The sequence below is a fragment of the Mesocricetus auratus genome, unplaced genomic scaffold (genome assembly GCF_017639785.1).
Source record: "Mesocricetus auratus isolate SY011 unplaced genomic scaffold, BCM_Maur_2.0 Super-Scaffold_100004, whole genome shotgun sequence".
In the NCBI taxonomy this organism is placed as follows: Eukaryota; Metazoa; Chordata; class Mammalia; order Rodentia; family Cricetidae; genus Mesocricetus; species Mesocricetus auratus.
This window is the reverse complement of record NW_024429189.1, coordinates 111,073,341-111,095,940: the sequence shown is the minus strand read 5'-3', so window position 1 is coordinate 111,095,940 and position 22,600 is coordinate 111,073,341. Positions and strand designations below refer to the sequence as shown.

At 40.0% G+C, this 22,600-nt stretch overlaps 1 protein-coding gene and 1 long non-coding RNA gene across 2 annotated transcripts in view; one reads left to right on the top strand and one right to left on the bottom strand.

The window, feature by feature from the left end:
* Positions 1–22,600, bottom strand: part of Scp2d1 (SCP2 sterol binding domain containing 1) — a 301,545-nt gene that overhangs the window by 139,882 nt on the left and 139,063 nt on the right. The window contains exon 3 of the mRNA XM_021228682.2: positions 21,114–21,241. Within this exon, the coding sequence (XP_021084341.1) occupies positions 21,114–21,241 (128 nt within the window). The remainder of the gene's footprint in view (positions 1–21,113; positions 21,242–22,600) is intronic.
* The window catches only part of LOC121140546, an 11,956-nt gene continuing 6,800 nt past the window's right edge, over positions 17,445–22,600 (top strand). Inside the window, exons 1-2 of the long non-coding RNA XR_005877455.1 lie at positions 17,445–17,625; positions 17,716–17,750. This is a non-coding gene — a long non-coding RNA (uncharacterized LOC121140546). The remainder of the gene's footprint in view (positions 17,626–17,715; positions 17,751–22,600) is intronic.

Sequence of the window (22,600 nt, the reverse complement as noted above, 5' to 3'; positions counted from 1 at the left end):
AACCCTAACACTTCCTGATGTCTTATGAATCTGCATGGTATTGGTTCTTTCTGCCATATCAGCCTTGCCTATAGCTCATGCTGACCTCATCCTTAGAAAGATAAAGAAAAATCATTGACCACCCCTGATTTTGCTTTCCCAAACTGCCCATTTTTTTAATGTTTCCATCTTCCATTATGTTTTTAAACATTTCCCAGCCTCTGTCTTGGAGACTCTTGGGAGGCCCCTGTCCAATGCATGTTTCCCATTCGTTGTAAAGCTCCATCATAGAGAAGTGTGGGAGACAGGACCCTGAAAACACCTAATGGAGATATAGCTGCTATGTGTCCATTCACCAAAGGACCACAGCACCCACCAAAAGGGAAAAGAGGTGTGGACTGCCTTAAGTAGGAATTGACCCTGGTCCCATCTCTGCTGCTGCTAGCACCCAGTGCTATAGCAGCCTTATAGCAAATGGGTCATATTGTCCTCTAGCCTAGTTATACCAAAAGTATATCTGACAATCCAATTTCTCACATTGCCAAATTCCCTTTGTGTGTGTGGGGGGGCTATGTGTATTGATTTAGCTATTAAGTATTAAATTTGTACTAGAAAAAGGTTAACTAAACTACAGCACACAAGCCAAGTCCATCAAGCTTCTACCTTTACACTTTGAGGAACTAATAATGGGGTAAGGTTTGAATATGACCCCAAAGTTCACATATAGGAACTTGATCTTCAGGACTGCATGCCAGTAGTATATGAGCAGTGGAGTCTTTGGAAAATAAGTTAGGCTAGATGAGACTGTGAAAGTTCCCTATAATAGCACTGGTGGCTTTCTAAAAAACTATAGGTCTCATCCAACATCCTTGCTCTACCTCAGCTGTCATATATTTGCAATGTTATAAAGCAACAAGCAGGCCCTCACCAGATATCAACGAGACCTAGTGTCATTGTCTTGGACTTTATAGGCTCCAGAACCCCAAGTTCAAGATAATCCTTATCATTATGAATTATCCTTTTCTGTTCAGCTATAGGAACAGAAAACAAATGGATTAAAATAATTTATTTTCACACATTTGAATGATTACATTTTAAATGGTCAGATAAGTGCCTGCATAATATTCATCACTGTGCTTCTTAGCAAGCAAAGCCTGAAATATTTGTTTGAGACCTTTCTTAGAAAACCATTGTCAACCCATGTTCCAAAGCAAAGACTCTTTTTTTTTTTTCTTTTTTTGGTTTTTAAGAGACAGGGTTTCTCTGTATTGTTTTGGAAGCTATTGGTCCAGCCCGGCCTCGGACTCACAGAGATCCACCTGCCTCTGCCTCCCGAGTGCTGGGATTAAAGGCGTGCGCCACCACTGCCCGGCCCAAAGCAAAGACTCTTAATGGAACCAAAATAATAGAAGGGAAGATGCGGACATCAGAATCTTTGAGTAGCCATTAGGATATAGTCAGGTGACTGAAAACACACAATCTGGCCTTATAATCCAGGACCTTTAGTTAAGAGCCATAGACAAGAGAAACATTGAAATGAAAATGACAGTGGCAAGATCTCATTGAACATTAACAAACTAGAAAGTTAAAATGAAGTTGTACTATATTAGAGGATGAGAATTTAGACAATCATAAGAAAAATTACCTAAATTTTCTGTTGCAAAGAGAAGTTCTCTTGATAAAGGGTAAAGAATACACTGATCTGTGGACATAAAAGTAATCTTGAACCTCAGGCTCAGGAAACATTGTGGAAAATGGGTCAGAAATATCCTAAGAGCCAGAGAATTAGGGAGTTTGCATGAGATTTCGCCACCTAATAATTTCAGAAGCTATATCCATGAACTCTCACCAGCATGACTTTCCAAACATGAGAAAAACAAGAACATGACAGATGTGCCAAAATGGACACGGGTCCCTATTACAATCTCAAAACTAAATAAAAACATAATTCTGGTTGAAAAAAGCACATTCAGAGTGCTCAATAATTTTTAAATGTTTATATAAATTTACCAGTGAAAGTTCAAAATGACATCATATGTTTTGTTAGAGGTATAAGTATAGATAAGAGAGAGAGAGAGAGAGAGAGAGAAGCAAAATAAGTTAGACACCAAACCTTGCTCTAGGACAAAAAATAAAGAGAGAGAAAATTTCACTGAAGTAGAGAATATAGAGTGAATTTATAAACAAAATTAATATGAAATGTTGGTAGCCAAAGAAAGCACAACCTGCATCAACAATATTTTATCTTGACAAACAGACACACACCACATACCCATGTGTACACATGCTCGTTGGAGCACACACACACACACACACATACACAAAAGGAAAAGAGTTAGTACAAATTGTAACTAATTGTGATTCTGCCTCTGAATTTAAGACAGTGTGTTCTAGAACTGTCAGGTTTTTGATGTACTCTCACTAGCTTAATTTATTTTTAATTTCTTGAGCAACTAAAGAACATCATGAGGCTTTAATCTAGTCAAAAAGAGCACAAATATCTAAATATTTGAGAATTTCTGCTCTGAAACAATAGCTTTCAATTCTAGAGTCAACATTATTGAAACAGAATTTACACATGACACATTACCTCACTAACCTCATTGTTTCTACAGTGTGTAGAATACTTTTCACTATTTACTTTCAGAACAAAATCCTTTAAAACATAGGCTCATCCGCTCAATTCATCTGCACTAATCATTCTATCTTAATTATTCTTATTAATTCTGCCTGTCCCACTGTCTATCAGTCAATCTTATATCAGAGTCAGTGGATTTATATGATTTGCTCTCTTGGTTAGGATTACTTTTGCTGTTATGAAACATCATGACCAACAGCAACTTGAGGAGGAAAGGGGTTATTTCACTCACAGCTCCATATACCAGTTCATCATCAAAAGCAGTGAGGGCAGGAACTTAAGCAGGACGGGAACCTGGGAGCAGGAGCTGATGAAGAGGCCACAGAGGATGCTGATTACTAGCTTGTTCTCATGGCTTCATAAGCCTGCTTTCTTATAGAACCCAGGACCTTCAGCCCAGGAATGGCACTATAAACAGTGGGTTGGACCCTCCCCCATCAATCACTAATTAAGAAAATGCCCTAAATCTGAACAGCATTTTCTCAACTGAGGCTCCCTCCTTTCAGATAATTCTAGCTTGTATCATCCATCTCACTTGCCATTCATTGCTAAAGTACCCCAGATTCCATTCATGCTTTTACCGTGATTTACATCTCATACCCCTCCCACTTATATGCATATGTTTTAGGAAGCTTCTACAATAATAGGTTTTTATATCACTTTTTCAAAGGATCTTTAGTGTTAATTATTCTTCCCCATATTTAATTCACTTTCAAATAAAGTTCAATTGTAGAGTGTAGTCTTCCTTGCCAGTCGCCTGGGCCCTGCCCTGCTGTCTGAAGCCCCAAATAACACACAGGACGCTATATTAATTATGAGCTGTTGGCTGTTTGCTTGGTTTTTTACTGGCTATCTCTGACTTAAGTATTTAACCCATAATTGTTAATCTAAGTATTTCTCTTACCGGAGAAAAGGGTCCGGACTTCTTACTCCTCTGGTGGCTACATGGTGTCTCTCTCCGCCTCTCATTCCCAGAATCCTCCTTGACTCCTAGTCCCATCTTGCTTCCTAATTAGCCAACAGTGCTTTATTCAACAACCAATAAGAGAGACAGATTTACAGAATGACATCTCCAATCAGTTCAATAAGTTTTAACAGATGTGCACACATGGGTTACAACTACCACAATCAAGATATAGAGCACAGCAGAGATTTGCCAGACAGACATGGAGGAAATAGGGTGTACAGTATAGAGGAGAAGTAACAAGCCATGTGGCAGAATATAGATTAATATAAATGGATTAACTTAAATTACACAAGCTAGTTGGGAACAAGCCTAAACTAAGGCCAAGCTTTCATAGTTAATAAGAAGTCTCCAAGTCATTATTTGGGAGCTGGAAATCCAAAGGAAGTCTGGCTAGAGTGAATTTAACTCACAACAAGTTTACATGTTGTGTAAATACAGCATGCATTTTTTGCGATGTTATGGGGGGAGCCTTTGCACAGTGCACTCGGAAGAAAATTAACCAATGTACAAAGCACAAGCAAACATGTCAAAAGATAATCCAAGGACATGTGCCATGAATTGGTCAGATGTAAAGACAAGGATTCGTGGGAGCATTCCCAAGAGTGACTGTCAACTGTTTTATATGCACAACACATTTTGTGTAAATGAGATCATAGGGTACATGTGATTGTATAATTTGGTTTTTGACCTAGTAGTTTCAGAAATCTTTCCATGCCAGTCCATAATAGTTCAATCTCATTCTGAAGTTTTGCATTTCTTCCTGTCTTTTTGAGTTGACAGTTCAGTCATTTCTAAAGGAAATGAACTTGAAAAGGTTTCAAATATCCAAAGGTGCAGAGAACTTTAGCTGTATTTGTTATGTTGACTTAATTTTTTAAATAAAAAATACATGTTACTGTTTGTCCTGTACAATTAAGCATTTTAATTATACTTGACTTGGGGCAATCATTTAACATTTTCCCCTGTTCTTTTTATGAGACAATGCACATGTACCTAGAGATTCCAAAATACTGGGAGTCATTGACTTACAGTCAAGAATTGGGACTCAGAATTGAAGAGAACTGCTTCAAGTCACACTATTAGAAGATACAATCAACCTAAATAAATAGGTGTGTTTGACTTTACTTACACCATAGGGGAAATAGCAGGTAGGGCAGTTAGTCTTCACACTCTACCTTATTGACCGGAGATAGCAAAATTGCACATGCCATCTGCCTCCTCAAGGAAATATTGTGGACTGGGACCAGGATGAATGTGCCCCAGAAAGTTGAGTACAAAATTAAATGTCACCTTGTTTTCTCAATGAGTATGTATACTTGGAGTTAAAAGATAAACCCTGGAAGTGCTTTTGTATAAAAGTAAAAAAAAAAAAAAAAAAAAAAAACAAGGCCAAAGCTGTCCAACTAAGGAAACTAGTTATGACTCTACTAAGGAGACAAGTATGTCTAATTGTCTCTTGTTTAACAATATGGAAAATGTAAAAAACTCTACAAAACCATACCTTCATTTGAATCTTTGAGTGCCAGTGTCCCATTACAATCGAGTAAACTAGACCCCAAATGGTTAAAAAGATGCTCTGAAGAGAGATGGGACACAAACTGTTGCATCTTTGTCAGATCACAGAAAGAAAAGGAGGTGGCCACAAAGGTAGGTAAGATGAAATCAGCTAAAAGTTTATGGATCCTAAAAGGTCAAGATGGTGCCAACATACCAATTTGAGCTTCTGGGATTCCCCAGACATAGGGTGGGTTGAGTTCCAAGTCCTTTGTCGTGAACTTTCACCATAATGTTACAAGAAACTAAGTGACAAGAGAAAAAGGATGCACACCTCAGGATGGCATGGTTGCATGGGTATTGAACTACTGCCAATGAGTGTAGAACAAGATTGTGCCCACTTCCTTGACTGTTCTTTCAGATGAAACAGTACTGCCCCTCACCAATCCAAAGCAAAGGATGTTACTGAAGCAGGAAATTCTCTCTCAACCAAGACTCAACTCAGATATAAATTACAGGTAAGTTTCCATAGGAAGAGTCACTGAAAAAAATCTATCCCTCAGCCTATGTCTATGTCTAAGGCAAGAGAAGGAAAAGTGAGATACTTCCAACTCCCAACCCAAGAACAAACATCAAGTAAAAAATAACAAAGAACATTACTAGAGTACAAAAGAAGATGGACAACACAGGGACTGTTGGAAGCTGCATGGGAAACAGCAACACTGAAATAACCTCTTAAGAACTCCAGTCCCCCACATTAAACACAAGATCACGGCAGTCCAGTGATGAAGACATTTGAAGCCCGTGAAGTAAACTCAAGTTAAATTCCAAACTATGTCGCTGAGTAGATGAGTCAACCACTCATGCCAAGAGCACAACAGAGAAGCATGTCCATTTTTTATGCAAATACTATCTGCTTCAATAGCTGCTGTTTCTATGCAACCTATATCTGACATTTAATACACTGAAAAATAAGAAAGAACAGAAAAACCAATGTAGAGATGGCTTAGTTGTTGGAACTATCAGACATAGACTTTAAATTGACTATGATTTTGTTAATAAAAGGATCAAAGTGATCAGCATGCAAGAGGAAATAGGAAATTGTACCAGAGTTTTTAAAAAGATCAAATATAAATGCTGGCAATTATGGATAAAATTTCATGGATTAATCCTTTCTGTGGTTTTATTATAAACTTGACTCAGCTAAGCAAGGAACCAATGAATTGAAGACAGGACAGTTAAATTTCCACATGACTAAATGCAAACGGAAAAAAGGAGTGAAAACATAAGCAAAGCATGTCAGTCTACAGGGTGATGTCAGAAGTATAACATGGATGAAAGTGGCATCCCAAGAAGAGAAAAAATGGAAAAGGCAGAAAGACTCTAAAACATAATGAAGGACTAGAAACTATGGCTGCAAGAGGCTTGATATACCCTGATTGAGATAACATAGCACACACATGACAACACACCCACACATACATATACAAGCAGAGAAAACTCTTGAGATTAAAAAAATGATACCACAAATGTAGAGAAAGAAGCAAAGAATAAATAAAGGAAATTATAACTTTTTTCTTTTTCCCTTTTTTCTGTTGTTTTTGGGGGGGAGGGTTGAGAAAGGGTTGCTCTATGTAACAGTCCTGGCTATCCTGGAACCCACTTTGTAGACCAGGCTTGCCTTGAACTCCCTAAGATCCTCCTGCCTCCCAAGTGCTGGGATTAAAGCATACACTACTACCACCTGGCTTAATTATAACTTCTCATGTAGAGCAAAGCAAAACCCTAACCAGAATATTTAAAATTGAGGGTGATATATTGCTGTTAGACAAAGAACAGTACTATTATCAAGGATCAAGAGGATTGTTATGTAATGACAACAAAAACAATTCATTGAGGAGACTAAACCATCCCTAAGAACACAAAAATCAAACAAAAAAATAGGAAGAATAGGCCAATCCCAATTACAGATGGATACATTCTCACGCCTCCCTCAGTAATAAGCACAAGAAGGTATAAGAGCAGTTGAGTGCGTGGAAGACCTAGAAAACATAACCTGATTGAACTTTGAAGAATTACAACAGTAGCAAAATATACATTGTTTGTATGCATGCATGAAATATTTACCAAAAAGAGTATACTCCGGGCCATAAACAAGAAAAAGTAAAATAATTTAATACATCTGAATTTTGTGCTTTACATGTAAAATATATAATCTAGCAATGGAAATTAGAAAACAATAACTAAAGGAAATATTGATAAACAATAACATGCAAAAATAGATGGAAGAAAAAAAGGAGAAATGGCTGAAGTAAAGAGAAAGAGTAGAGGTGGGAGAGGGAGAGACGAGGGAGAGCGGAAGGATGAGGGAAAGAACAAGGATATCCTGCATTGTCTCTTATTTGAACAACAGAGTGTGGGTAACTTGTCGGCCTCAGAGATCTAAATCTAATCGAATTAGAGCCCATGGGAGACAAATAGAAGGGAATCTTCTAGTTACTGTAGAAGCAGGTGATCTTGGCATCTAAACCAAGAACCAAGAGAGTCAAAGATTCTCCATGGTTGGGTCTGCTCAGTCCACCTATGACCTAGCCAGCTTGATGGACAGGACCTTGTACACACAACTCCCTCACATTGACCATTCTCACCTCAAGCACATACCACTTGAGTTTGCTTTCCCAAAGGGAGGGCTATATCAGTACAGGAAACTTCTAAGCTATACTCAAGAGCATCGAGGTAGTCATAAGGTTAATACCCTGCCTGAGGAGCACACAATAAACAGGAGAATGAGGTCTTTCTCTGTGCTTCTCAGAAATCAGAGCAAAGCCAAGCCCTGCTGCTCACATTCTCTTATCTTACCTGTTCCTCATGGCTGCCTGCAAAATTCACCTCCCAGAAAACTCCCTGCACCCCAAGTCTCTTGTCTTGGACTCAAGATTGACTCAAGATCTCAGAATTTCCTTCCAGGATAGAAATAACTATTATTCTTGCCCCTGATCTTCTATTACAGAACAGTCACTCACACCAGATCAAACTATCAACTTGGTCATTTGGAGCCTTCTGTGCAATAAGAAAGTAGCCTACTACTGAGCTACCCAAGTCTTTCATTTGATCATTCTTAAAAGAGAAACAAGTCACTAACTGCAGAGAGATGGAAGAGACCGGGTGAAGACTGTCATCCCAGGGACCGGTTATTGCTTTTGCATTTTTTCCACTGACATTAACACTGAAGAGCCAAGAGCATGTGGTCAGCCAGCCAACAGTCCTCAAGTTATCTAATTCCCAGGCCTCCTTCAGACACATAAAATATACATGTGCAGAGAGTACCTAAAAATGGAAATTGAATCATGACAAATTTAAGACATATTTTGGACCTGGACTGTCCCTGACAATCCTTCGTATAATTTTTAGGGGAGAGAGTTGGGGCCACGTGCCCTGACTTAATGACTCCTGTGTCTAAAAGCAGGCAAGGAGTGCAACAAACCCAGCCTTGGAGCAGTTCCCCAAGCACACAGCCTGCCAAGGCTTCTCTCCTCCCTGCCCATCCTGACCTCTGCAGTGAGTCACCCCTCCTCCCTCCAGAATGGCCACCAATCCATCAAAGGAAAAGAGACATCCTCTCCCTTTTAGGAACAAAATATCTTCAAAGCACTGACTTCAGAGCTGCTCAGGGACTTTCCAAGGAAACTATCAACAGGACAATTTGGACCTTTTCAACTCCTTCACCTCTTATTGAGTCTCCTGTATGCATGTACAACACCAGGCAGGACAGAGGAGTGAGGAAAACCCAGCCCTTGCCTGAGTAAGTTCACAGTCAAATGGGTGAATGATTATGGACATCACAGGAAGATAATACTCTTGAACTTTTACAAAGGGCTTCCTGCTAGCATCTTTTCTGGTCATGATACTCCAGAGGGTAGATGAGAGACAAGAATGACTGGTGTGCCCACAGACCAGTTCCAAGTGGAAAACTGAGCATAAAGAATAGTGATAAATTCAACAAAGATCTCAAGTATGGGTTTGTTTGTTGACTGAGGTTTAGTTTTGTTTGCAAAGACAGCTCCTTCCATTGATCTCCAGCTCTATGTCTGTAGCCAGAATATGATTTGTTTTGGCTTTTTTTTCATGAAAACTCATTGGTGGTTTAATTCTTCAATGTGGTAAGATAGGGAGGTGGAATGTATTAAGTGGTCTTTGAGTCAGGAGGGTATACACTGACTAATGTCTTCCTTGCAGGCATGAGTTGTTAGCCAGTATGTTTTTTCCCCGACGAGTCTGCTTGCCCTCTGCTATAAAATACTCATCAGAAGGCAACCAGATACAGATGATGAAATTTAGACTTTTGTCAAACTTGGAACTGAGAGCCAAATCAACTTTCTTTTATCAATTACTCAGTCTATGATATTCTGCTATAGCAACAGAAAACAGACTAAGACATCTGAGCATACTCCGGGACCATCTGTAACTAAATAAGTAACTCCTTCTATAAGCTCAGGTTAAGCCTACCACCATGTCTTCACCTAAGCTGGCCTAGGGTGACTGAGGAAGCAACTCACTTAGCATACATTCATTTGCAATAGATTTGTAACTCACACATCACCAGTACCAGGCTCTATGTTGCCTCTATAAGCCCTAGGACTCTGATTTTTTTTAAATATCTGATGATAAGTCTCAGAGAGATATTCTGATTAAGGATGGAATGAAATGTAGACCCACACCCTCTCTGTCTTTGGGGCTCCCAAATATTTAAATATAATTACCTAGACCTCTCTATGTCTTAAAAGATTTCTCTAGTTCAAATCCTTATGTATTTGTACATTGCTACACTAAAGAAGATTAAACGTACTTACATACCCTTCAAGATTCCTCTTTCCAGGAGATGAGGTTTGAGCCTCTATCTATCTACCACCAGACCCAGCAATAGCACATTTGGGCATATACCCAAAAGACACATAATCATACCACAAGGACATATATTCAACTATGTTCATAGCAGCATTATTTGTAATCACCAGAACCTGGAAACAACCTAGATGCCCCTTAATCAAAGAATGGATAAAGAAAATATGGTACATTTACACAATGGAGTATTACTCAGTGGTGTAACACAATGTCATCTTGAAATTTGCAGGCAAATGAATGTAACTAGAAAAAAAACATCCTGAGTGAGGTAACCCAGACCCAGAAAGACAAACACAGTATGTACTCACTCAGAAGTAGAGACTGATGTAAAACAAAGGAAAATCAGGCTACAATTCACAGCTCTAGAGAAGCTAGGTAAAAAGGAGGACCCTAAGAGAGACACACATAGAGGACCACAGGAAAGGGAAATAGTTAAGATCTCCTGGGTAAACTGGGAAGGGAGGGGACAGGGGATGGGAACATGAGGAATTGAGATGGCCAAGTAGGGTGAAGGACAGTGGGGGAGAGCAATGCAAGAGATACCTTAATAGAGGGAGTCATTATGGGGTTAGGGAGAAACCTGGTACTAGGGAAATTGCCAGGAATCCACAAGGAGGACCCCAGCTAAGACTCCTAGCAATATTGGAGAGGATGCCTTCACCTTTAGTCAGATTAGTGACTACCCTAATTATCATCCAGCAAATGATGGGAGCAGATACAGTGATCCACAGCCAAGCACTGGGCTGAGTTCCTGGAGTTCAGTTAAAGAGAGGGAGAAGGGATCATATGAACAAGCAGGGGGCAAAATCATGATGGGGAAAACCATGGAGAGAGATGGCCAAAGCTAGTGGGAGCTCATGGATTCTGAACTGACAACTGGGAAACCTGCATGGGACTGAACTAGGCCCTCTGAATGTGGGCGACAACTGTGTGGCTTGGTCTGTTGTGGGCATGGCAGTGGGACCAGGACTTATCCTGGGTGCATGAACACGCCCTTTGGAGCCCATTTCCTATGGTGGGATACTTTGCTCAGCCTTGATACTGGGGAGGGGCTTGGTCCTGTCTCAGCTTGGTATGCCAGACTTTGTTGACTTCCCAAGGGAGACCTTATCCTGTCTGAGGAGTGGATGGGGAAGGGGGAGGGGGTCAGGAGGAGGGGAGGGAGGGAGAACTGGGATTGATATGTAAAATGAAAAAGAAAGAAAGAAAGAAAATTTTACAGTGAAAGCCACTATTTTGTGCAATGAATATACGCTAATGAAAGTAAAAGTGCATTCATAAAAATTACATTATATATAAGAAAATTTCAAAGAATAAAAATTATATTTAATAAAAAGGTGAGCTAGCTTTAATGGCTGGTTCTTTCAAGAGTATGGTCTAAATGAGATTCTGAGAGTTCTGAGGCTTGGACATAAGAAGTCCCCCAGCTTCTGGGTGACCCTCGTCTTGAGATATTCCAATTCAGAATCTAGCCACTGTACAGTAACAGACCCAGGCTCCATGGAAAAGTCATGCAGAAGTCTTTGGTGGAAGTACCAGCCAGCATCCTGCATTACCTAACAGCCTTATAAGTAATGCATGTCAGAGAATTCAGCTAGCTTAGCATAGAGATGGCTATGTCCCAACCACCATCTGGCTGCACCTGTACAAGAGACCCTGAGTAAAGCTTGCCCACACAATATCAGCCAACCCATAAAAATGGTTATAAATTACTGTGATAAGCAATTGTACTTGGTTTGTTATTTTAATCCAGTAGTAGTACTAATAACGCATGCTTAACAGAACCTGGTGAGAACCAAGCCCTGTGTTCTCTGTAAGGGACTGACTTTTCTAACCACCAGTCTTTACTTCATGGATCTTTATACCCCCTGGGGGGCTGGAGCATTCTAGAAAGATGCCTACAGAATGCATCTATTGGAACCATTGTTGGAGGAGGCTGAGAAGACTCTCAAACCCAAAAGCTCCATTGTACAAACACAGAACAAAGCAAACAAATGAACAAACAAAAAACCATGAAGCTCTAAGAGTTCAGGGGAAAGCTGGTGCATGCCTAGAGTTAGCTCCCTTGACTCTCAGTCCCCTGCTCCAACTGTAACTAAACTTTCCGTCCATCTGTGTGGGAGCAGAGCAAAGTCTTCAGCATGGAGACTGCCAGACATGAAGCTCTTCTCTGGAGAAGCTGCTCTGAGAACCTCAGCAATACAGCCTACAGGTTGTTCTGATCTCCTCAAGTTTATTGTACTGCCTGGAAGGGCAGCTTTCCAGATGACGCCCTTTGAATTATTCAGTACACCCTTTTTGAGGCTATACAACTCTGTGCCAGGAAATGAGTATGACATAGACATAAGTGACACAAGCATGAATAAAATAGTGTGTCATCCCAGACCAGGTTACAGAAACAACTCGATACACTGTGATGAGGCAAGAGCCCTCACAGCATGATCTGGGAAGCCTGGGGAGACACAAATGGGCCGTTTTTAGGAGAATGAAGCACAGTGGTATCATTTGAGCTGACTTTAAAGAACAAGCAGAAATCAACAAAGCAAGAAGTGGGGATCAGATAAGAGTCCAATTAGAGGGAAAGAGCAGATAAAGTGGGTCTTGCATCTTTAAGTGCTCTGGATGTCAAATGAGTCAGAGGCATGGCAGAATGAGATGGCAGTGAGACATGTAGGCTGAAAAGACAGGGATTATATTCAGGATAAATATTTAGAGCTGCATTCTGCCGGATGAATCAGATGCCAATGAGCAATATATTTCACAATACATATTTCACAACAGTGAATTTGGCAGTGGGAAGAGTTGATCAGAAGTGTATATTAGTCATATGGAACTGAATATCACTCTGAAAATCACAGTTGCATAGATCAGTAAGAATTTATTTCTCATTCTTACACTTGCATTTTGACTAAGTGTGGTTGAGGGGTTGGGATTAGCTAATCCCAGGCTAGGAATAACATTAAAGTCATGAGAGCTGAGATTAGAAATGTTCCATACAATTTGGTCCAATGTGGCAATCCCTGGTTGTCTGTGACTAAGATTTAAAATCCAGATTTCCTATGCTGTATTAGCAACATTTTGGTAATTCAAAAGACACATATGGCTTACCATGTTGAACAGCATGGAGTCAGAAAAAAAGTTCTGTTGGACAGAGCAGCATCTCATTTTCAAGTTCTACAAATCTATATTAACTGCCAATCTCTTCTGAAGTTAATGACCACAAACTCAGTGACTTAAAAGAACACAAATGTACTCCGTTCTGATTCTTGGTTTACAAGACTAACATTAACAGAGTGACAGGGTCACATGCACAGGTTTCGCTGAGAAGTTTCAGGTTAGACTCAATTTCCCTGCCTTCATGGCTATTGGAGGCCATATGTAGTAATACATCAGGTGCTGAGTCTGCCTCTTTCTATAAGAGATCTTGCAATTATGTTGGATTCATTCATACAATCCAGGATAACACTTCCATCTCAAGATCTTTACCTTATTCACATATGCAAGATCTCTTTCACCATATTAGTCAATAATCTACTTGTCTGCTCCAGAGGTAAAGATGTGAGCATCTTTAGGACGCAGGACAATTCTTCAGCAGACCACAGTGCTTAACAATGAATGCACAACACTGTTATAAAGGAAGTCAACAGACTCTTATAGCACACATGTTGGGATGTCATGCAAATCTGAAAACTCAGATGTCAGGAGGGCCTAGCATGCAATCCATAATATGATGAAAGGTATCTAACTGTATTGGAAACCTATGAAATGACCACAATAAAGCAGTTGGAAGTAAAGAGGGCTCCTCTGTGTGTCTTTGAAAGCAAACAGGGAAGTAGGGTGTCTTAGAAAAATGACTGACTCAAGGGATAGAGCAGGAAATATACAAGATTAACTGGTAGTACCATATACCACCAAAAAGTGAGGTGTTCTCAGAAAATATATAATAAGCAACACTGTGCAGTGATGGTGAAATATCAAAAACACACAAGAGTCAACAAAAGCAACCAGTGGCCAAAATTGAAACAATTTGAGTCACCATGGAAACCAGTACTGAATTAAAGCTAGATATATAAAATAAACATCCATGAGTCCACAATAATGTAAATAAATGTCTGAATAATTAAAATAAAAGGGAAGAGACAAACACCTTTTATTAAACAATAAATTCAAATAGTTTAAACAGACACTGCAACTTCAAGGAAATGAAGCACTTGCTGAGTAGGTCATGTTGGCTTCTTCTGCAGAAAGCAAAAGAGAAGAAAGACTAACAGAATGAAGAAGCTCAACAAATGATCCCTTGGTCAGGTGATAAAAGTTCACATCAACAATTAGAGGTAAATTTGAGAGTATGTTCCCTGACACAATGTGAAGTGAACAATACTTATCTCTGATGTGTTCCTCCTGAGAACACACCACTTCCATCTAGTCATGAGGACAAGAAACAAAACAAATAGCAATAGAAGAAGAATTTCACTAAAATGCCCATCAATACTCCTCAGAATTGCCAAGAGTATCAAAAGCAAGAGAAGCTGAGAAACTGTCATAGGCAACAGAAGGTAAGGAGAAGTGAATGGTGTCCTGTGTGAGATCCTTGGACAGAAAAAATAAGACATTTGGTTAAAACCTAAATAAAGTATAGACTTCATAAATAATGTGTCAGTATTGACTTGTCATTGTGGCAAGTAGCCCACACTAATATTAAATATTAACACTAGGGGAGACTTGGGTTAGGACATATGGGAACTTAATTATATTTTTGTATTTTCCATTCAAATTTAAGTAATTATAAAATAAAAAGATGATTTCAAAAACATGGAGGGCATTAAAGCATTGATATTAGGGGAAACACTTAACAGCCTCCAGGAAAACAAGACTATTGGATTGCTTGGATCTAAAACCTTAAGAAACCAGTGTGGTCAGGGAAGCCTGAAATGCTGATGGCCCAGAATAGGGTCTACTCAAACAGCCAGGAGGTTAGAAAGCTCTGTGTTTCACCAACTCCTGATCGGTAAAACTGTTACCACAGCTCTGTCGAGAATCATTATGAAATCTATAGAACTTACATTGACTACTAGCATCCTGATTCATAATGTTTTAGTCTATTTCTTCTGCTATACAAGGGCACCAGAGACAGGTAATGTAAACAATGGGAGTCTATTTCTCTCGTTGTTCTGAAAGCTAGGATGTTCAACAACATGATGCTGGAATCCATCAAGGATGTTCATGCTGCATCATAATTTAGCAGAAGGACAAACAAGCACTTTCAAGAGAGATGGAGCAAGAGCAAGTATGCTCTTAAAAGAAATTCATTTTCATAGTACCTAACCCACTGCACAATAACATCATTAATCCACTCACAAGACTAGAATCTTCATGACTTCATCAGCTCCTGAAGGTCCTACCTATTAATACAGCATTAGACTTTTAAATTTGCTATTGTTTGTGTATGGGTATTTTGTATGCATGTATGTCTGCATTTATGTACACAACTGTCTGGTACCCATGAAGACCAGAAGAAGAGCATCAGATCCCCTGGAACTAGAGTTATAGATGGTTGTGAGCTGTCCTGTGGGTACTGGAAATTAAACCAGGTCATCTGGAAGAGAATGCTCTTAACTGTTGAGACATCTCTCCAGACCTAATACAGCAGTAGATCTTAATCTGAACTCTGGAGAAATTCAAACTATCAAATACCAGGATAAAGACAAAGTTAAAAGACACACTCAGTTCATTTAAAAGTCTGTGATCTTTATGAACTTAGTAGCTTGCCCTCAGAGGATACTGTCCAAAGACGATCATGAATTGAATTTGTTTTTAAGTTTAGAGTAAATAAGCTGAGATTCCATCCAATTTTAAAACCTTCTTCACTGTGATTTTGGCTTGTGCAATTCTTCTCAAATATTCCTCTTTCCTCTAATAAAACAGGTCTAGGCTACTTCTGAAAAACACTAGAAGAGCCCAAGAAATTGAATTTGGTCAAATTTCTTTGGCTTTCCTGTTGAACTCCCCAGCAGAAATCCAGGTCAGTCAATCAGAATGCAATTTGTTGAAATCCTGCATTTTACACATGAACATCAGCCAACACAGTGAGAGAGAAAAGAAATATGAGGCATGATGGTAGAACTCTGCTTTTACAGAATGGAACAGCCAGACACTTGGCTAAGTTGGAGCATTTAGAAGTAAACACATGAAATTGAGCAGTTTCCTGGTTTCTGTCAACCTAAGATTAGGAGGCAGAAGTTAAATACAGCCATTTTCCCCTTCCACGAAGGAAATGTGGTGTTGAGAAAGCTGGTTGTAAAACCTTCCCTGTGTGCTTTGATTTGTGAAAATGCCCCTGCACCTACAGCAGGATCCTCTGCACATGTCACACTGTGCTAATACTCTCCAGCTCAAGGAATCCACAAGTCCCCATCCACATCCCTCACTAATGAATGGGAGAAACTGTTTATATCACAGGAAGAAGACAGGAGGAACAGTAGGTAGAATGGTGGTTGGTTCAAGGTTAGCTTTTGATTTGCATTTTGGTTGGGTGAGTGGCTAAATTGCTATTAGGTATGGGATTTGCCTATGTTTAACCATGTTTTGCTTTTAGATTTAAGTAATTTCTCTAACCAAATTGCAAGGTCACTGAAGGATGGCCCAAGCACCCTGTGCCCAGAATCTGACCAACCAAGAGGTCATAAACGTCTAGAAGCTTTGTCAGCAATGACAAAGCATCCAGTTTGGTGGTTTATATAACCCAAAGACTTTGCCAGACTCAGGACAGGTAGGTGCCTGTTCCTTGGATCTATGTGACAAGCAGCAGTAGAAATTCTTTCACTTATGGGCTTCTCTTTCACCCAGAGCCAGTAGTACAAGGCAGTCCTCTGCTGGTCTCCATTCTGGAAGGGGTGTGTTTAGACGGATTCAGGGGCACTCATTCTATTCAGTGTACATCTGGTTTGTTGTAGCTCAGGAAGTCAATCAGCACAGAAATAGAGGGAGGGGCCAGAACCATCTCAGAGTGGTGTGACATGGAAAATGACAATTTTAGACCTTTGTCTTTAAAGGGAGAAGGAAAAATAATATGCATCTGTGTATAAATAAATGGAAAGTCATTGCATGTGTTCATTAAGGAAGGAAGAAAACAGCAGACAAAATGTGGACATGTTCTTTCATCTTTCTTCTGTCACTTCAAAGGGCAGCCTTGAACTTCCCACCTACATTTTGGTATTCATCCTGTCAAGAGAAATGTATTTGTGTTTGTGGAATTTTTCTGTTTAGGCTCAAAGAGTGCTGAAGATACAGGCAGTATCATGGAACAGTCAAACAGCCTTTGATTGCCAGGACTGGGAGGAAGACATCATTTATATTTTAGTGTAAATGTCTGCAACAGATGCTCCTTGTCATAAATTCTGGAGCAACGCAGCTATTATACATCACAAAGGGGTACGAGGTCCTCAAGAACATTCCATGATGTAACTTCCCCTAGAGTCAGGCTCTTCTTAGTGCACAAACCAGTTGTACAGCTTGAAGTGTGCCGCTGCAGCTGTGCACTTGACTCAGAATAAGTTAACTTCCACTCATGAATTATTCCTGGAATGGCCTCACTGATAGGCATTGACAGCACAGGTTCCACTGCTTCATGTGCTGGGGATTCCAGGTCTGCTCCGATCAGTTCTCTCCTTTTGTCTTATTGCTGGCCAAGAGGCATCTAATATTTATCTTACCGATGATGTTTCTTTATTCCCAGATACAAAGGATGCTTGAGATGAGTCAGGACAAATGGTTCGTATAACATGTGTTTCTATTGGTATGTAATATTCCAATTGGTGTGAAGTACATAGGTTGTACACTGTCCAGATGAGTAGAAAAACAAGGACCTGCCTTTTGGAGACTTCAACATTCAGCAGCATCAGGTGTATAACTAGATAACTACACAACGTCTCTCATATAAGAACTATGTTGTTGAGAATGCCCATTTTCTAACAAGCAACAATGGTATTTAGTACTATGATCCCCTCCCATTTGTGCTTCTTCCCTTGGGTACCATTATTAGCTGTCAATTGTGTAAAATGCTCTACAGAGGATCTCATTCTCCAAAGTGAAAAAGGGAAAATGGAGACACTTCCACGACAGTTTAGAGGATGAGGTAGTCACTGATATTCATAATGATCTTCCAGTATAGCCCCCACCTCAGGATAGCCCTACCTCAAGATAGCCCCATCTCTTATTTCAGACATAGGTAACAAGACAAAGAGGAAAAAAGAGGTGCAGTGAGAGCTTGTGGCTGCTCTTAGGTTTGAGCTACCCCTTAGGATCCATCCCCAAATAGGGGAAGGATGCCTAACTTGACAGATTACAATACAAGGGAATAGTTTTTTTAGGTACTTTCTCTATATTCTTATTGGAAGTCAGAGGCTTAACTAATAAGCATGATCATTTGTGATAGTGACTTGACTGTTATGAGAGTGGCCAACTGTACCCTAATTGGATTTGAGGGCTCCTGAACATGAGGGAATTTGTGCCTAGTATTGTATACCCAGTCAAGCACATGACTGGGGAAGGTAGAGACCCCAGAAAGGAATTTTCTAATATTGTTTAGCAAAAATAAAACAGCATAAAATTACCTTGCAAGAATGTGTTTATGCCCACAAGCAAATGCTCCTCTCAACTTTTATCAGAGAAGCTTCTCTTTGCAGTGAATGACAGTCGATATAGAAACTCATGGCCATTCAAGATACTTATTATATGGGAATCAAGATTCACTAGACTCAGTACAGGTTAAGTGAACTTTATTCAGGGAGAATGCACTTACACAAGAGGTGGGTTACGGCAGAGGTTCCAGCTTCAAGGATCCACCCAGGATGTTCTCTGTGACCTGAGAGAGTGCTGGGGTTAGGGACCCCCAAATCCAGTCCTGCCCTCCATAAAGACTGCATCTGTGACCACCCCAAATAGGCATGGTCAGTGGCACAGGTGTAGATGGGGTGGATATCTCACTACAGGTACTAATAAAATATGCCATAATAAGACATTTATACCTCCTTCTCTAAGGCTTAGAGATTAAGGCAAAAGAGAAATCAGCAAGAATTCAAAAGACAACAGACATGGAGAAGAGCTGTAGGATGCCATTTTCTGGGCATGGCATAGCCATTGAAATCATGAACTCTCAGCAGTTAAGCCCATACAAGACTTAACTGTCAACAGTTAGTCATGAATGAGGGGGGCAGCTTATAGGGCCCTAGCCCTCACTGTTTAACTGGTGGCTACAGACAGATTTTGGAAGAGGAGTGTCAATGTCTTCAATTGCATGTGTACTGGTGAACCAGCCATGCTTCAATGAATAGTTCCAAAGCCATGGCCACATAGATGCCTCAAATTAAATTCAGTACGTCAGCTGGGCATTGGTGGCACATGCCTTTAATCCCAGCACTCGGGAGGCAGAGGCAGGCAGATCTCTGTGAGTTTGAGGCCAGCCTGGTCTACAGAGTGAGTTCCAGGACAGCCTCCAAAACAATACAGAGAAACTCTGTCTCAATAAATAAATAAATAAATTCAGTGGGCCATGAAACTAAACAAAAAAGACAGTAATGCTGAAAACAAATTTGTCTGGAGGAAGGGTGATTGACAGAGGAGGATAGGGGTAGAGAAAGTAAAGTGTTAAAGTAACCATAATGATATACATATATATGCATATATATTCAATAAACAATTTTAATTAATAATAAGAATATATATTCCAGAATAACAACCCCACTGTGATTGCTCCTATTCTGTATATTTTCAAAGAGTGTGTACCACTTAATAATGGGCCAAGCAACCTGCAGGCTGCAGCCCATGGAACATTATCTTGAGACTTATGACAAAATGCACACACCAAATCTGGTAAAGCTAGCTGGGTTTGTAGACTCCTGCAGGTGATCCAATCACCTAGTTCCAACAGGGTGAAATGCTATTAGAGTACAGAATAAGAGCTGCATTCATTTTGGTATATAAACGATGACCAGTAGGGTATTCTTCATAATTCTCGAGGAATCATCAATCTAAACTCATAGAGCTGGGGTAATAGAATGCTTTTTGATTTCTACAGAGTGCCTTCTGAGTAATACTTCCACAACTACCCATTTAGGAAGCCACCTTCCTAGAGCACAGCTTCTGGGTACTCCTGAACTCATGATTCTATAAGGAAGGTAGAAACTGGTAGATTGGCTAATGTTGGTGAGACAGCCGACATAAATGAAAAAGGATTAGCATGCATTTCTCTTAAAGATGGCACAGTGGTCTGTTAATGATATAGTGTAAGACAATCCCTCAGACTGTCCAAGCTGCTCTACCTCCATGATGTCTCCCAAACACAGTCACTTCCATTTGATATGACAGTAATGTGATGCTTCAAATTACTCTAAACATCCAACACATTTCCCTGTTCCCTGTTCCCATTCTTGCCTGTTACAGCCACTCTCCACGCAGCAACTAAGGATCTTTGTACAGCAGTTTTCCTGACGTAAGTCTCCCATAGCCTTAGAATCAAATTCAAAGGCCATACCTTGATGGTTTTTTTAAGAAAGGATCTCACTATGTAGCTTATACTAGCTTGAAACTAACTATGTAACCCAGGCTGGCCTGAAGTCTGTGAGTGTTCTGCCTCCTAGCATGCTGGGGTTACAAATACATACCACCATGTCCACCTAGGATATTTTTTACACGGCCCTGACATTTTCCCAATAATATTTTTTACAATATATTATCATGTGTTCCCCTCCCCAAATTCCTCCCAGACTCTCTCAAACTCCCTACCCACCCAAATTTATGTTCTCTCTGTCTGCCTGTCAAAAAAGGAAAGACCAAAACCAAGAAACAAAAAAAAACCCCACAAAAACCAAAGCAAATGTGTGAAAAGACCAAGAAGACCAAAATCTGCCAAAATAAAGCAAAACCAAAAGGACACAAAAATATCATTTTGCTTTGGCCAAATACTCCTGGATTTGGAGTGTGGTAGATATACCAAGTGACATTCTATTGGAGAAAACCAGAAGGTTATGAACTACAAATAGTTTCTCTTGGTTGGGACAGAGAAGCCTGTGTCCACTTCCCTGTCCCAGTGATAGAACCCTGTTGGAGTTGAGCCTGCTCAGATCCTGTACTTACTGCCATGGTCTCTGTGGGTTCATATGTACATTGGTCCTTTTGTATTTAGAAGACACTGTTTCCTTGGAGTCATCCATCCTCTCTGGATCTTGTAATCTGTCTACTCCTCTTCTGCATTGATCTCTGTGCTTTGAAGGAAAGGAATTGTATTAGTCATGGTTCTCTGGAGTAGCAGAAGCCATAGAATGAATTCTCTTCCTATGTATACAGAAAGATAATTTATTAGAATGATTTACAGGCTGTGGTCCAGATAGTCAAACAATGACTGAATATGAATAGAAAGTACAAGAATCCAGAAATTGCTCAGTCCATGAGGCTGGATGTCTCAGCTGATCTTCAGTAGATGCTGGAATCCCAAAAAAGTAGGTTCTAATGCAAGTGAAGGAATAGACTTGCTAACAAGGCAAGAGCAAGCAGACAAAGAGCAGAAAGTTTCTTCTTCTGTTTCCTTATATAGGCTGCTAGCAGAAGGGTGGCCCAGATTAAAGACTGTCTTCCTGCCCTAGATCTGAATTATAGTCCTGTGTTTTCCTACCTCAATGGTCCATACTAGAAGTGGATCCACCCACTTCAAACCAAGCAAAAACTCTCATAGTTGTGCCCTCCAATTCTAGATTATAGTTCATCCCAGATGTAGTCAAGTTGACACCCAAGAATAGCAATCACAGGATTTTATGAGAACATCCCATTTAGACAGAGTGTTCCAAAGTCTCTTACTCTCTGCACATTGTCTAGACGTTGGGTCTCTGTGTTAATTACCATCTACTGAAAGAAGAAGCTTCTCTGATGAGGGTTGAGGGAGGCAATCTATAGGTGTGTCATTAGGAGTCATTTCATTGCTATGTTCCTTCAGCAGAATATGTTTGCCCCTTGGCCCATGACCTACCTAGTCTCAGTTTCTTGGCCACTTAAGCAGGTTCAATTATGGGTCTGATCTCATGGAGTGCACCTTAAATCCAGTAAAGTGGTTGGTTACTCTCATAGCATGTGTGCCATTATTGCATCAGTATATCTTTCAAACTGATGACTATTGAGGGTCACAAGGTTTTCAGCTGATTGATACTGATTAAATTTCTTTTCTAGTAATGTGAAGGGTACTTTCAAGTACCATGTTAGTAGGGTGAAGTGTATTGCTAGGCATCAGTTCAACTTCTCTGTAAGTGTTGTCTTGAGTGATAGAGGTGAGGCCCTGTCTTGCCTGGTCTTGTCTTCCTACCTTTCTACATGTCTCACTTGCCTTGTTCACACTAATCCATCCACTCTGACCTCCATGCTATGTCTGTTCTTACCTCAAGAAGACTGTTGCCCCTGCTACTAAATGTTCTTTTTCAAAGTAATTATATGGCTACACTCAGCATTCCTTAGCTGTTGCCTCCTCAAACTGGCTGTACCTAATGACTGCCCAACATTCTCTGCTACATAATTTCCTTCTATTTGCCTTGTAGTATTTATCAGGACCCACATCTTACTCACTTGTGCATATACTT